General features: G+C 41.2%; 1 protein-coding gene across 1 annotated transcript in view; it reads left to right on the forward strand.

Annotated features, from left to right (window-relative positions):
• The first annotated feature begins 4,089 nt into the window (after positions 1-4,089).
• Positions 4,090-17,849, forward strand: part of SLC15A1 (solute carrier family 15 member 1) — a 72,780-nt gene continuing 59,020 nt past the window's right edge. Inside the window, exon 1 of the mRNA XM_075064695.1 lies at positions 4,090-4,198. Within this exon, the coding sequence (XP_074920796.1) occupies positions 4,090-4,198 (109 nt within the window). The remainder of the gene's footprint in view (positions 4,199-17,849) is intronic.

The following is a 17,849-nucleotide window of genomic DNA, read 5'->3' on the forward strand; positions in this document are numbered from 1 at the left end:
CAAGCCTACTAAAGAACCAGAGAGGCAAACGGCCGCTCCAGGTCAGAGCCCCAGACATCCTGCAGAAATGATGAGCTGCATGCCATTCTAGGGGGTGCCCCTGCAACAACACCACCCGTTGCTTCCCTCCTCCCCCACCCTTCCTGCGCTACAGTGGCAGTTATCCCCCCATTTGTGTGATGAAGTAATAAATAATGCAGGAATAAGAAACACTGACTTTATTGCCTCTGCAAGCAGAGATCAAAGGGGGGAGGGGAGGGCAGCCTCCAGCTGCTATGATATTCCAGGCAGGAGTGAATCTCCGGGAGACAAAGCTTCAAGACGAGAATGACCGGGAGTCATACCCATTTTTGCCCAGGTGCCCCCAGCCGACCTCACCGAGGCCAGCCAGGAGCACTCACAGGAAGATGACGACGGATACTAGTCCTACTGTACCGTCTGCTGTCCGCAAGGGAAGGGAAGGAAAGGGAATGCTGCTGTGTAGTGCTGCAGCACCGCATCTGCCAGCAGCATCCAGTAGACATACAGTGACATTGAAAAAAGGCGAGAAACAATTTTTTTCCCTTTGCTTTCATGGGGCAGGGCTGACGATATATACCCTGAACCACCCCCGACAATGTTTTTGACCCTTCAGGCTTTGGGAGCTCAGCCAAGAATTCAAATGGTTTTCGGAGAGTGCAGAAACTATGGGATAGCTACAGTCATCAGTCGCCCCTCCCTCCATGAGCGTCCAGTTCATTCTTTGACTTTCTGGTACGCTTGTCTCAGCTCCTTAAGTTTCAGCAGCACTGTGTTGAGTCCCTGTTGTAGCCTCTGTCCATCATACCCTTGGAGATTTTTTCAAATGTTCTGGCATTTCATCTATTGGAACGGAGTTCTGATAGAACAGATTCGTCTCCCCATACAGAGATCAGATTCAGTATGTCCCATACGGTCCATGCTGGAGCTCTTTTTTGATTCTGGGACTGCATGGTCACCTGTGCTGATCAGCACTCCATGCTGGGCAAAAAGGAAATGAAATTCAAAAGTTTGCAGGGCTTTTCCTGTCTACTTGGCCAGTGCATCCGAGTTCAGATGGCTGTCCAGAGCGGTCACAATGGTGCACTGTGGGATAGCTCCCGGAGGCCAATAGCGTCAAATTGCAGCCACATTAACCCTAATCTGAAATGGCAATACCGATTTTAGTGCTACTCCCCTCGTCGGGGAGGAGTACAGATATCGATATCAAGAGCTCTTTATATCAAAATAAAGGGCTTCGTTGTGTGGATGGGTGCAGAGTTAATTTGGTTTAACGCTGCTAAATTCGAAATAAACTCGTAGTGTAGACCAGGCCTTAGTGTCACACACTAGCAGAAGAAGAAAACTGGTATTGCTGTAAAACAAGACTTTGCTAAAAATGAAATCCTGACAAATACGAAATGTTCAAAGGGAATTTGAACACTTACCGAAATGGCAGAAATACTGAACTGTTTGGCAATCAAAGCATATCTCAGTTTAACACTATTACTAAAACAGACAAATATTAATTTAAGTCTTGAATCATAATAATTTATAAGGGATTTCCCTTGGAACTCCTATAGATTGGAAGGACAGACCTGACCTACTTCTAGTTATGCAAATTGTCCTTCCTTCCAGTTTCTTGAAAGGGTTGAGTAGCATCATGAGAACTTTTTTCCTCTTAGAGATGCATTTATAAGCATATGTTACTAAAAATCTAGAATAAATTATGCTGTTTGGCTCTTGAAATGCTTTGAAAGAAGTCATCATTTAAACACATTTAATTCCATCCCAATCTACTAAAAGTGACATAGGATTTTTTTGTAAGCAATGAAAAAGAAATAGTTTAGCATATGTAGATTTGCATGAAACCCATTTTCTGAACTAACTGTACAGAATTTTGCTCTTGCCAGGTATATTCTCTCACCCGTGTAAAACAGCAATACCCGATAGGGTAACCTATGGCACATGTCATTGTGTTACAAATCAAATTAAACACGTATTAGGAAGAAATAACCTGGGCAATTATGCTGTGCCTAAATAAATTCCTGTATATTGTTTATGTGCACCCATGGAGCATTTGGAGATCTCTTGGGATGAAAAACTGTATATAAACATAAACTCATCAGTGTAAGACCATTACACTGTGACCAAAAAAATAAAATGAACAGGATGTACGACGCAAGGTAGTGGCATTGTACAGTATCCTGCAAACATCGTAAAGAAATATTAAATTCTTTACGTTTGCACAGAGCCTTATAATCTTAAGGCACTTTACAAATATAATTTAATAAAGTATAAACACATCTCTCTAAGGTAGGTGCTAATCATATTTTACAAATAGGGAAACTGAAGCATTGGGAGTGTTGGCTTGAGGGGGAGGGAGGGTTGGTCATGATGAGGGAGTCAGAGGGCCAAACCAGAGCAACCCCCCATGCACCAGGCTGCAACACCACTCACTCAATTTTGGCCCTGCCACTGGTTCACACCGTACATAATAACATACTTAAGTCTGCACGTGCCACTGGTTTATGCAATGCTGCATATATGGAAGGTACAGCACAAGGAGTAAAATGTTTCAATGTCCATATTTTATGGAAAATGAATGTGTCCACCTTCAAACACACACTGGACTGTTGACATAAACATTTATAATTAAATCATAAACACAAGGTATTCAGAAACAAAGTCCCAGTTTAGACAAACTGGAAACCTTTAATAGCCTTAAGAACAAGAATTAAGTACAAAATAGTTCATCTGTGCTCTGGACTTATTTGCTGTCTTCACTTCACTATGGGCTGCTTTTTGCCATCCTACAGAAGGAGCAAGATATTGCTCCATGTAAATGGGGGTGGCAGAATATTATCCTATATAATCAGACTGCTTGCTTATTAGTACTCCAGTATCCCTACTTACATAATATTTCTGCAAACTATTGGATTTTACACAGAGGCCTTAGATTCATGATTGGCCAATCTTCAAAAAAATGTCATTAGGTACTCCAGAAGAAACATGAAAAAGCAGGAGGTCTTCAGACTCTTATCATATTCCTTAACGAGGCCTCCCTCGACTCAGTCACACGCTCTTCTTTCCTTCTCAATAATATAGTGGGCAGAAGGGCTATCGTTGCTTGCGATTATGCCAATTTGGGAAATAAACCCTGGCCAAAGCTCTGAACGACAAGGCAGACCAGAAGGCATAAGAGAGGCAATAAACCCCTTTCATAGGAGACCATGGGTGTCATCCACAAAACAATTTAGGTGCCTAAACACCAGAGTTAGGCACCTAAGACTCCAGCCACTGCACCATTGCAATCCACAACATTCCTGCCTGACTGCTGCCCCTTGTAGGCACCTAAATTCACTCAGTACCTAACTTTCTGCTGTAGAAGTTCCAAAGGCACCTAAGTTTTAGATCCTGGGGCATGTGCACTGCTGCCCCACTCTAGGTTTCCAGCTGCCTATCTCCCACCTAAGCCCTGGAAAGATTCAGGAAGCCAGGGGAAGACAGGCAAGGCGTGATCTGAGAGGCAGCCTCTGAGCATGCTTAACAGATTGGGTTCCAGTCATGGTGGTGGTGACACCCAGCTTTTTTGTAACCCAGAGGTTGAAGCACTTGCATGGGATGTTGGAGACCCAGGTTCAGTTCCCCCTCCAGGTGAGTGCCCTAACTACTGGGCTAAAAGCTATAAGGTGGGAGGCACCTGCACTTCCTCCCATTTTGTATGAAGTAAAGCAGGTTCCCATAAGAAGCAGCTTAGATGCCTAAGCCGCCTAATTCCTGTCTGTGGATCACTAAGCAGAGATGGATACCTCCCTGTAGCCTAGACATAGGTGTCTAACTCCATGAGACAGGTGGGGCTTAGCACAACCCCCCGTCATCAGCATCTCCCATTAGCTAGCTTAGGCAGTTCCCCGACCAGTGTGATGGCTTTTGTGGCTCTTATTCTTAGGCGCCTCTCTCTCCCCATTCATTGTATAGACAGCCTAGTCTTTTAACTCAGCTTTGTGGATTACAGTGTTTCTTTGATTTTTCTAGGTTCCTAAAACTTAGGCACTGTGATACTCAGTACTGCAATATCTGAGTCCTTTCATGGATCCTACTTGCCACCCAGTGGATCCCATCATTAATCCTATCCAAAATTCAAGTTCAGATCTAGATATCAAAAAGCCTTCTGATCCAGAGCTGCTAGAGACTGAGGGTATGTCTATACCACGAGCATTTGAGCGGCACTGCAACTACACAGCTCAAGCACTGTAGCGTAAACCCTTGCTATAATGACAGAAGGTTTTTTGGCTGCTGTAGTTAATCTACTCCACTCAAGAGGCAGTAGCCACTCAACAGAAGAATTCTTCCATCAACCTAGGGGCTTAGGTCAGTTTAACTACATCTCTCAGGGATGTGAAAAATTGTAGCTAGGTCGACCTAAGTTTTAGGTGTAGAACAGGCCTTGAGCACACTGTCAGTCTAACACGGGAGCAAGGGAAAGTATTCAAACCCAAAGGACAAGGCAGCCATTCCCTCGTCCACTAAAGGGCAGAAATAGAGTGTGTACCACTAACTCCAGTTCATAGCCGCATTTTTGGGATGCCCCTGTGCCTTCAGCATCAAATCACTACACTCTAGACAGCGCTGACTTTTGGATCTACACAGATGCCCTGCCCTGGTGAGGAAGGCTCAGAACTGAGGATTTATAAGGAACCATGGCCTCAGTCTGCCTTCAATATCTTCATCTTAATCAGTAAAGATGCTGAAGAAAAGGGCACATGGTTGAGACTTAACTCTAATTACTCAAAGATCCATTTTATTGGTAAGTAATCTTTCTCGGAGAACTAGTGAAGATCATCTAGCTAGCAGTAACAATTCTCAAAGGTGTGTCTGAGGGCAGGTCTGCACTACAGCAGGGATCAAAGCTCTGAGATCGAGCCACTGGTGATTGATTTAGTAGGTCTAGTAAAGACCACCAAATTGACTGCAGATCGCTCTCCAGTCAACCCCTGTACTCGATGCCTGACAAGAAGAGTAAGGTAAGTCGACTGGAGATTTTCTTCCATCACAGAATCATTAGGGTTGGAAGGGACCTCAGAAGGTCATCTAGTCCAACCCCCTGCTCAAAGCAGGACCAACCCCCAAATGGTCCCCTTAAGGATTGAACTCACAACGCTGGGTTTAACGGGCCAATGCTCAAACCACTGAGCTATCCCTCCCCCCAAACTCCACCTAAGGTATGTTGACTCTAGCTACATTATTCATACAGCTGGAGTTGCATAGCATAGGTCTACTTACTGTGGTAGTGTAGACGTAGCCCAAGGAGCAACAAGTTAAAGACTAAAGAGATTGTTCTCTCTCACTCTGTGTCCACCATGTATAGATAAAGGAGCAATAATTTATGGAAAGAAAAAAGCACTTTATTGTAACTGCTCTCATAACATGCAATTAAAAGACCACCGAAGGGCATCCCATTATATAAAAGACTTAAGGGTAAAGTTGGAGGTAGTATAACATCCTATTTTCCCTGTAAATAGCTATCATTTTTTCATTCTGGCCTTCAGCTCTGCAGGAGCTTGGCCTGAAGACACAATGTATTTTTAGGATGTATGGAAAATACTCTTTTAAACTATAACTTGTGAGAGGAGATATGTTGGAAGGCCCCAGTCATGAAGAAATAATGTTTCCAGTTATTAATTGAAGAGCATTGTTGTTAGTTTACAACCTTGTTTTTGCTAAACAAAATTTGCTTTGGTAAATCACTCTGAGCCTGACCTCCAGATAATAGCTTAGAGGAGATAAGGTTTGCAGCATGTACTTTAGAATCATTATATTTTATCTTAGATTTTTTTTTTCAGATTCATACTTCAGAACATCCGCCAACTCTTCCATTAAAAAAAAATTAATGAGACTGTAATTATGAATGTTGTAATAAAGACAAGGAGTAATAGTCTTCAAAAATCTACGATGCTTCAATACATATACTGTGTAAGGGCCACTGCTAGGTTCCATCACATCAATGAAAATAGAGAATTTGAACTTGTCTATGTACTTACGTGGCCCCTCTCTCCATAATATCTGAGCTCTTCCCAATCATAAATGAATTTATCCTCACAACATCCTGGTGGAGTGGGCAGTAGTATTGCTCCCATTTTATAGATGGTGAATAGAAGCAGATACAGATTAAATGATTGTGCCCAAAGTCATATAACAAACCTGTGGCATAGCCAGGAATGGAAACCATATCTCCTGAATCCCACCCTAGTCCCTTAACCCTAATACCATCCTTCTCTCATTATTGGAATGCATTTTAATAGCCCACCATTGGTTTCATCCTCATTAAATTCTATAGTTTCCTTTAATAATAGCAGCATCTATGAGTGACAGATGATCTGGCCTCAGTTATACATGCCTTCATCCCCTCCTATCTGAACCACACCAGTGTGATGCATCTGTGCATGAAGCCTTCACACCTTAGGAAAGTCCAGCTATAATGGAATGTTGCAGTGCCCCTCAGTAACACATCCACCATGAACACCTCAAGCCACACACTACAGTGGCTTCCCATAAAATATCCAGTCAAGTTCAAAGCCTCAGGCCTTAGTATCAAGGCACACAATTGCCTGGACCAAGTACATCTAAAAGACCACCTACAGGTCCAGGATGAGGACTGTGATCAATCAACAAAGCCACTCTGGCACAATGGAATGTTCTACCAGAAGGGTAAAGCTTATCCGTGCAGGAAACAGAGCTTTCTTGGGGGGCTGAGCTGAGCAAATGCCTCCAAAACTCATCACAAACCTCACCACTTTCTACTCCGAGGGCAAGGCCCATTTCTTTGACCTGTCTTTGTTAATATAAACAGCACAGGTACATTTATATCTTAAAAATAAAATCACTAAAACAAAACGTTACACTTTTCACACACATCTTCCCTGGGGAGCTATGATCACAGGCTATAAATCATGAATGGTATGGAGACCATGAACAGAGAAGTGTTGTCTACCCGTTAACATAACACACAAACCAGCAGTCACCCAATGAAATTAATAGACAACAAGTTTAAAACAAACACAACAAAGTCTTCTTCACACAAGGCACAGCCAACTTGTGTAACTCATTGTTAGGGGTTGCTGTGAAGGCCAGAAGTATAACTGGGTTCAAAAAAGAATTAGACAAGTTCCTGGAAGATTAGTCCATCAGTGGCTATTAGTCAAGGTGGTCAGGATCCAAACGCAAGCTCTGGGTGTCCCTAAACATCTGGCTGCCAAAAGTTGTAACTGAATGACAGGGTACAGATCACTCAATAATTGCCCTGGTCTATTAATCTGGCCACTGTCAGAAGCCAGGGTACTGGGCTAGATGGAGGAATGAGTTGACCTAGTATGGCCATTTTTGTGTTAAGAAGAAAGAGAGAATGAATCACAGATGTTAGTCACATCCCTTAGTACCCTACCACAAGATGCTCAGATACTTCAGTAATGAGGCTGGTACAAGGACCTATACAGAATAGACTAATTAGGCTGGTAATGCACCTTCATGTGATAAAATTTTCTAGTGCCTCTTTAGTTATATATCTAAATGCTGAATTAAGGAAAAATATTTTTTCCTTTTTGGTGTCTTACTGGAAAGTATTTTCCAAAAGTGTAACTTCCTCATCCACTGGCCAAAGGTCTTTACTAATTCCATTATTACTGTTTCATAAAATTCATTACGGCGGAATCTGACACAGATCAAGTGTCCTCCGAACACTTTGCCATACTGGTCAATGTCAGGCTAGCTACAGCTCATTTTTTTATGTAGCTTGAAGACTGTTTTTTTGTGACTGCCACAGTGTGTCTGTATCAGTCATTAATCATTAGCACTGACTTTTTTTCCATTTTCTTAACAAAAGTTGCTTTGCACTAGATAGATGGTAGTAGTAATAACCATGGTATATCCACTCCAGAAGGTTTAGCATCTAGAACGGTTGCCTGTGCCTTCTATTTTTCTGTCTTGTTCCAGTACTAATTCCAATATTACTAAAAGAGTATGTTTCCCCTTTTACACCATTTCTCTGAGTTCCTAACTTCTGGCTTTAAGACAGATGCTGAGTTAATGATGCAACTGTGAGCCACAACAAATATTTTTATCTAGATAAGGCACTGGTATTACTTAGCCACCTTTTATTATATTAGCACTGAAATTTCTATAATCTTTGTTTTAATATAAGATAACCCGAACTGGAGGGTAAAGACTGTTAAGGAGGGCCAAATCAGGCATGCATTTAACATGCTGCTTTAATTAAAAATGAGAATTGCAGGTCCTATCCCCAAAACGTCCTGCAAAGGGAATGGTATGGGAATGCAGTGCACTAAACCAGCTGAGCATTTGGTTAAACACAACCAAAAAGACCTATCTAAATAAATCATGAAGTTTTCTTTCCAGCAATTTCATTCTTTCACATTGTATGGTGATTTCATTTATCAACAACTAATTTCTTTAAGTTATTGCTGCTAAAATCTTCATTTACAGTTTACGGAAAGTGTATAGTACAGGTTCTAGGAAATGGAAAAAAGTAATTTTTTTTAATTTTATCGTAAGAACACAACCCTTTGAGTGAATGGTAATATTATGTATAATCAATTTCAGAAGGGGACACCTGTCCCCAAACTTCCAACCCTGGCCAATATCGACTTCTAGAAGTCACAGATTCTTGAATATCTAATGGTGGGTTTTCCAAACTAAGGAATACATCTCTGGACACTGAAATAGTCTCAGCATTCAAATCAGATGACCTGAAGTCAAGCTACAAGATTCCCTCTTTTATTTCTGTTTTGTCTTCTTGATGTTATGTTAGATTGTGAATAGTGTTTTGCATAGCAATTTCCCCATCTCCTCCTCCCTCAAAGCATCCAAACTCATATTTTCCCTTCTATAAATATGCTCAAACATCTTATAACAGGATAATGATTTTTGCATCATGTGCATTCATTATTTTAAATGGGAAATATATAATTCAGTTAACCAACACAGCACTACCTCCCATGGCACAAAATAATTATGTGACTACAAATCAAAATATCTCAATATTTCTGCTTAAAATTGACTCATTTTGAGACAATTCTTTAAGGTGATCATGTTTAGAGAGTTACATTGGTCAAAATACACAAAGCACGTCCAAAAGTTACATTTGAATGTGTGCTGTCCTGCTACTAACAACATGATTCATCTTGCTACACTAATTACATAAGTTTAGAAAATACTTACTTAAGGAGTTTGGTGCAGTGCCCAGTAAACCAGTTTCAATGTATTGCATTGAGGAAATAGTTGGACTAATATAATAGCACCTTGTTTAAAGAGAACTGAGAGTGACCCTCAAAAGTTAGGACACACCCAAAAGTTCAAATGTTTACCTGACATCAGCAGGTCTGTCAACTAGGTGTCTCATGAGGGAAAAGTTGGGATGAAAATATTAAAGAGAATAGCCATTGAGATGGTGATTTGGTGCATCTTGTACCAACCAGATACCCAGATTCTGCAAGGTGAGTACCCCCAACTCTCATTAATGTCAGTGGCAGTTAAGGATGCTCAGCACCATGCAGCTTCAGGTCCAGAATGAGAGAGAGACAAGTGAACATGAAGAAAATAAAAACTAAGCTAAAAGAATATGGTCAAAATGCAAAAAAAAAAAAAAAAAAATTTGAATTGAGGTATAAGCAAAAATACTAGCTGTAGAGTGGGGTCTCAATTTTTTTTATTTTAATCTGAACTGTTTTTTTCTTTCCAGCCCTACTAACAAAGAAGAGAAAATAGATCACTAATGATCACTAGTGTCACTGGAGTGCCAAAAATACCACAGATTGAAGAATCTGGAGGGCATTCGCTCTCTGCATTAGCAACTCACTATTGGTATCGTTGGACAGTTCAAGCAAATTCATATAATTACCGGTACTTATTTCTTTTGAATTTTTCAGTAACCTATATGCATTTGAAGTAATTTAATTTTTAAAAGTATAAAAATGTCCTTTAGAATAAGACACTGTAGCCCTCATGTTCTAAAAGGACAAGTACAAGGCTCAGAGGGATAGCCGTGTTAGTCTGGATCTGTAAAAGCAGCAAAGAGTCCTGTGGCACCTTATAGACTAACAGACATATTGGAGCATGAGCTTTCGTGGGTGAATACTCACTTCATCAGATACATGTAGACAAGTACAAGGCTATGAGCCAGGAATTCTTTAGTTCTGTCCCACTCTGTCAGTGACTGGCCTTAATACTTGAGTTAAGATTCATAACATTCCTCTGAGGTAGACAAATGTGATTGTCCTTATTTTGCATATTGGGAAACTCACAGACTAACAGCTTGATTTACACAAGGTTAGATAGCAAACCAATGTCAGAATCAGGAGTACGACACGGGTGTCTAGAATCCCAGTTCATACCCAGTCTATTACAATCATAAGACGAAAGAAAGCTTTTCGTAGAATATCAGTGCATTTCTTGAATACAATGTGTGGTATGAGGCCAAAGACTGCGTGCCTGCAACCACCAGAGAAGTGCACCAATAGCCTATTTAATACAACCTAGTGGTTCATTGGTATTAGAACATAACTAATTAATTTTACATTTCATTTAAAAACATTTGTGAGGTTTCTCTAATGCTTTCTTCCATTAGGAAATGTATTTCCTATTAAAAATAATAAAATCATAGGGAAAAGTTTTATAAGTACTCTCTGACCTTTACTATGTTGTATATATTAATATTTTACTGTTTCTAACTCTCTCTCGCTCGCTTTTTTTTTATGTACCTTGGACTGTTTGCATCCTTTCTAGCCTCACTATTCCCAGGAGACCAGCTGTCTTTGTCAACACCAGTACTAGCCAATTTGATTGACTGTATTTTATGAAATCTATATTTGGTACATTGAACCAGCACTCACTAGCTTTTCGCTTGTACTTTGAGGGAAGGAAACAATCTAAAATTGTCATTTTCTCCTTTCTCTGTCTCCTCCTCAAAGTGCCTCTCTTAACCCCATACCATAGTGCCTTTTTTTCTTTGTCCTCCCTTTTTTCTCCACACACCTTCATTTAACATAATAAATAGATGAAGGCATTATTTTAGTGTTTCACTGATGAGGGCACACCTATTTAGTGTTTCACTATTTGGACACAGCTATGACATCAGCAGAAAGGCCCAACCATCCAATTAGCATTCCCAACCAGATACCAAGGCCTGGTCTATGCTACAAAGTTAGGTTGACATAAGTCACCTTGTGTCAACCTATCTGTGCATGTGTCTACACTCAAATTTGTCTCTATCTGATGCCATTAAGTGCCCTGTTAAGATGATGCAGTAAGACTACCTCCCCAAACAGCACTGAATCCTGGTCACCCTACTGAGGTCGATGCCTTGTGTGAGTAGACAACCCTAACAACCCTCCAGCAGCTGTCTCACAATGCTCAATAGTGACCACTCTGGTCACAGTTGTCAACAAAACTGCCCAGAGGTCATGGATCCTGGAAGCCACCTCCCCCTCAAAACATCTCTGCATATTTTTGAAATGCCTTTTTCAGATTGCCCCCTTGGCAAGCACACTTAGCAGCTCTCCCTTGCTGTATGTAACTGGCCAGCTAACCATGCTGACCTCATGCACTAAACATGCTTCTGCCTGGAGCAGACTGGAGGTACTGGATTCCCTGGAGCCTGTGGGGAGAAGAGGCTGTGTAAACACAACTCGGATCCAGACATAGAAATGTGAACATCTATGAAAAAAAATGCACAGGGAATGCAGGCAAAGGGGCATGACAGGGGTCAGCAGCGGTGCTGCTTGAAAGTGAAAGAACTGCAACAGACATATGACAAGGCCATGGAAGGCAACTGATCTGATGCTGAGCCACAGACCTGCTGCTTTTACAAGGAGCTGCTACATGTTAGAGACCCCACCAGCACCCCACAGACCACCATAGATATCTCAGAGGAGCCTGAGACAGAGACCCCTGCTGTAATTAGCCAGGATGAAGAGGAGGAGGAGGGGAAAGATGCAGCAGGGGAGGTCCAGCTATGCTGTTTGAGACTGCTGCAGTCTAGCCAGCCCTATCAGCCGAGCACAGATGAGCCTGATGAAGGGAAAAGAACCTTAGGTTAAGTGTGTATGCATTTTTCCTTACAGTGTTTAAATGTAAAGATGGCACCTAGCCCATCCTCAAGTTAATAAAACACAGGTATTGACTTTTCATTGTTTTACTGTTTATCTACTGCTGACTCTCAACACACTGAGGGAGCTGTTGGGTTTTCTGTTCCTCATCCGATTGTCCTAGAGGGGAAGAGAAGTTAACCCACATGCAGGTCCCAGTTCAGGGCTTCAGACCTCAGATCTGGACCCTTCCCCTAGCGTCTCAACAGATATTCCTGTGCTCTATGGCTCCTCAGTACATCTGTTTCTTTCAGGGAACAGTACCAGGGTTTCTGTGCACAATAACACCGATTGGTTGAAGAGAGAGGAGATTTGGATTTCACTAACAATGTAATGTTAAATTGACAGTGAGTTTGCTATTGCTGCACTGAATGAATAAAAGTACCATTTCAATGGCAGAATAAATTGCTATTCAGAATTAGAGTACCTTTGAGCCAGGGCAGTTTAAGTGCCCAGAAAGCCGAATGAATTCCACCAGACATAGATTAGCTCACAGCTTCTCCATGGGTTCAGTCTGAGTTATGATAGTTGCCTTGTCTTACTGTTTTGCCCTGAGAATGCTCTTCTGAATCTCCTAATTCATTTTTTCCCTTTATTAAATTCACATCAACTTGAAATCTAGTCTAACTCATATAATTACCAGTACATCACAATAGGCACTCCAGCAACAATGATTACAGATCAGAAGTGGATTGATTCCCACTACTAACCAACAGATAGAAAAACCCATTCAATTTCTGATGCCATCTAAGCCAAAATAGCAAACACTCCCTCCATTGCAAAACACTACCTCTCTTTGCATCCCAAAACATCTTTGTAGATATGGGGAGCATTTGCAGAGGAGCCATTCATTCCTGCCCATTGCTGGTTCCTCCATGAAGCCCAGCCTCATCATGTCCCTGCATACAACATCCTGCCATCTAGTTAGTGGTTGGCTTCAAGTCTGACAGACTGACCTTGAAGATCAACAACTGTAAATAACCGATAGCTATATCCAAAACCAAAACATGCTCAAGATTGTAAATTGACACCTAAAACACCCATCTTTGAGCCACTGGGGGAACAAATCAAAAACAGCAACAAGTTATATTGCTACAGATCCCTGGAACAAAACTTTCACACTAGCAGCCTATCTCGCTGAAGGTAATTGTGAAAACAAAGCCAGACTCTGACCAAATACAAAACCTGTGACTGAATTGCACCTCCATCCCTAATCAGTTGACTGAAACCAAAAGATGAAAACGGATGCACAAACTACAGTCCAAAGTCAGTGACAAAATGACTGTAAAAATCACCATGACAGAGAAGAGGCTAAGAAAGAGAAACAGTTTCTACTCTAGTGTCCAAAATGCAAGGGAATGTGAGCATTTCCTCACATTATCAGGAATTATAAAACGTTTTTCATGAAAAACCGATGTGGAAAAACTACCTAATTATGGGAGAAAAAGGAGAGATAGGAAAGATAACAGCAAGCTACACACCAATCTCATCTCTGGCAGATTTCACCTATCTCTGACAGATACCTGCAAGGGTCTGTCTTTTTCCCCATTGGCAAGCCTTATGTATTATTGTGCTAATAAAGTACCATTGAAGTGAAAATGACCATACATAAAACACGATCAAATTAAATAAACAAACTGGGGGGAATCTTTAATATCTTTCAGTTTTGGTGATCTTGGATGATACATGTAAAGAAAAGTAGGTGAAACATTTTTGGATTTTTTTAAGTTGATTGTGTCTTATTAATTTAGCCTATTGCTGCTTGTTTATAAACAGTGGCTTATCTTGCTTTATGTTGTTCCTTTTTATGGGATCCCTGAGAAACAAATGTCACTTCATATTTCTAAGTAATATTACAGTTGCAGTCTTCATTGTTTACCATTGTGGGTGTGTAAAGAATTGGCCTGGAGTGGCGAACTGCATCTAGTGGGAGCCGCGATCGGCTGAACCTGCAGATGCAGCAGGTAAACAAACTGGCCTGGCCCGCCAGGCTGCTTACCCTGCACAAGCGGCAGCCCGATTTTGAGAAGCACTGCCCTAGTAGGATCCTGTATAAAGGATGACAATTTTTGAGGCGGTGACTGACTAACTATATGAAGCACATGAAAAATCAAATATATGAAATTCATTCATGCAATACCTTTTTTGGGAACCTCCAATGTACCTCCAGTGAACTGGCATGCGCTTACATACCAGAGAAGTGTGGGATATATTCTCCCTAATCTCCATACCAAGGTTCAGGACTGGTACCATATCAGTCTAAGTTGTTTGCAATAACACCATGATGAAAATTCTGAGAGAAAACTTCATGGCTCATTTGCAAATACATTTTTCAGATTCAATGCGGTTGAAATTGAAATATTCTGCTTTGTGCCTTCTTAAAGAAGAACTTTGAGAAGATACTTGTGGCTAGATTCACAGCTGTGCAAAGTAATGTAGCTCCACTGAAGGCAAAAGAGCTATGCTGCCTCACACAAGTTAAAGTTCTAGTGCTTGGTGGCATTATACGTGCACCCCACAACTATTTCCCTAATTTATTTGCCAGTGCCTCACATTCCTTAATAAGTCATCTTCTTTATTGGAGCATATAAACCATAAATTTCCATTATAAGCATGCTAGTCAGACTTGACAGGTGGCACACATCTCATGTGATATTCACACATTCCTGCACAGTCAGAGAGGTCTAGGAGAAGGGAGGAAAACAGACTTGTTCACACAATACCCTGTAATCCAGGGAAAGGTGTGATGAGCTATGAGACAAGAGCCTATGATTTCTAATTCCAACTCTTCTCCTGACAACTCTTAATGTTTTGGTGTACCTCACAATTATTAAGAATCCCTTAGGGGAGATATAATTATGATTCACCCTTTTTAGAGCCAGAGATCCCAGGCTCAGCTTGCAGATGACCCAGACACGACTGTCATTACCCTTGGCAATTTTGTCTCTAGCCACTACCATACTCTGTTCCCAGGGTTATGGAGAGAACACGGGAATCCTGGTACCCAACATTTTAGTGCTAATTCACAAATAGTTGTGTAATTCAGTGATAGTGTGTGTGTTTTCTCTGTTTATGCAATCATCCTCATAGAGCAGGGGTGCGCAAACTTTTTGGGCAGAGGGTCACATCTGGGTGGGGAAATTTCATGCACGGCTGGGACAGGGGGTTGGGCTGTGGGAGGGAGTGTGGGGTGTGGCAGGGTGCGGTGTGCAGGAAGGGGCTTAGGGCAAGGGATTGGGGCAGAGGAGGGGTGTGGGGCATATGAGGGGGCTCAGGGAAGGGGATTGGGGTGCAGGACAGGTGCAGACTGAAGGAGGAGGCTCAGGGCAGGGGCTTGGGTTGCAGGAGAGGTGCAGGGTATGGCAGGGAGTTCAGGGCAGGGGGTTGGGGTGCAGATGTGTGGGGTGTAGGAGGGGGCTCAGGGCAGGGAGTTGGGGTGCAGGAGGGATGTGAGGTGCAGGCAGGGGACTTAGGGAAGGGAGTTGGGGGGTGGGGTGCAGGCAGGTTTCAGGCTTTGGCCCAGGGCCGCTTACCTAAAGCAGCTCTGGGGTGGCAATGGTACCTCCAGGTACCTCTACTGAAGCTCCCATTGGCCATGTTTCCTCGTTCCTGGCCAATGGGAGCTGTGGGGGGCAGTGCCTGCAGGCAAGGGCAACAAACAGAGACCTCTGCCCCTTGCCCCCTGGGGGGCCACAAGGAAGCGGTGCCGGCCACTTCTAGAGCAGCGGGGGGCCCACAGCGCCGGCAAAGGCAATCCCACGGGCCGGCTCCAAAGCCCTGAGAGGCCAGATCTGGCCCACAGGCCATAGACTGCCCACCCTTGTCACAGAGGCTAAAAACATATCTTCCCCCATCTGCATTCTAATAGCTGCAGTGGAAGAGGTTTGTGCTGTGAATATGAAAGTTGTGAATTCAAACCCATATATGTTAATATGAGGTCCTTGGGATAATTATTAGGGCTGGCGATTAATCGCAGTTAATTTTTTTGAGTTAATCACGTGAGTTAATCACAATTTTAAAAAAATAATCGTGATTAATCACAGTTTTAATCACACTGTTAAAAAATAAAATACCAATTGAAATGTATTAAATAGTTTTGGATGTTCTTTTACATTTTCAAATATAATGATTTCAATTACAACACAGAATACGAAGTGTACAGTGCTCACTTTATTATTTTTATTACAAATATTTGCACTGTAAAAATAATAAAAGAAGTAGTATTTTTCAATTCACCTCATATAAGTACTGTCGTGCAATCTCTTTATCGTAAAAGTGCAATTTACAAATGTAGATTTTTTTTGTTACATATTTGCACTAAAAAACAAAACAATGTAAAACTTTTGAGCCTATAAGTCCACTCAGTCCTACTTCTTATTCAGTGAATCGCTAAGACAAACAAGTTTGTTTAAATTTACAGGAAATAATGCTGCCTGCTTCTTATTTACAATGTCACCTGAAAGTGAGAACAGGCGTTCACCTGGCACTTTTGTAGCCAGCGCTGCAAGATATTTACATGCCAGATATGCTAAACATTGCATGCCCCTTCATGCTTTGGCCACCTTTCCAGAGGACATGCTTCCATGCTGATGATGACACTTGTTAAAAAAATAATTAATTAAATTTGTAACTGAACTCCTTGAGGGAGAATTGTATGTCTTCTGCTCTGTGTTTTACCCTCATCCTGCCATATATTTCATGTTAAAGCAGTTTTGGATGATGATGGAGCATATTGTTAATTTAAGAACACTTTCATATGGGTGACCTACAGCTGACAGGATCTGTAGAACATTAGCAGTGCAACACTCCAATGCAGAAACTATAGAACCAGAACCACCAAAAAAGAAAATCAACCTTCTGCTGGTGGCATCTGACTCAGATGATGAAAATGAACATGCATCGGTCTGCACTGCTTTGGATTGTTACTGAGCAGAACACATCATCATATGTCCTCTGGAATGGTGGTTGAAGCACAAAGGGACACATGAATCTTTAGCACATCTGGCATGTAAATATCTTGCAACACCAGCTAAAACAGTGCCATGCAAACACCTGTTATTCCTTTCAGGTGACATTATAAACAAGAAGCTGGCAACCTTGTCTTCTGCACATGTAAACAAACTTGTTTATCTGAGTGACTCGCTGAACAAGAAGTAGGCCTGAGAGGACTTGTAGGCTCTAAACTTTGACATTGTTTTGTTTTTGAATGGATTTTTTTTTGTACATAATTCTACATTTGTAAGTTCAACTTTCATGACAAAGAGATTGCACTACAGTACTTGTATTATGTGAATTGAAATATACTATTTATTTTATTTCTACAAAGCCAATATTTATAATAAAAAAATAAATATAAAGTGAGCACTGTACAGTTCGTATTCTGTGTTGAAATTGAAATAAATATATTTGAAAATGTGGAAAACACCCAAAAATATTTAAATAAATGGTATTCTTTTATTGTTTAACAGTGTGATTATTCGTGTGATTAATTTTTTTAATCGTGCAATTAATCATGATTAATTTTTTTAATTGCATAACTATTAAAATGACTTTATTTTGAAAAACATTGTATTTTAAATATGTTTTATTGTTATATTTTTTGTATCTTCATTTTGGTTACTGATAACTGTCCTTTTTAAGAACAGGCTATGATATTTATTATTGGGTTTGTCTGAAGGAAATTGATCAGTA

The sequence above is a fragment of the Chelonoidis abingdonii genome, chromosome 1 (assembly GCF_003597395.2).
Source record: "Chelonoidis abingdonii isolate Lonesome George chromosome 1, CheloAbing_2.0, whole genome shotgun sequence".
NCBI lineage: Eukaryota > Metazoa > Chordata > Testudines > Testudinidae > Chelonoidis > Chelonoidis abingdonii.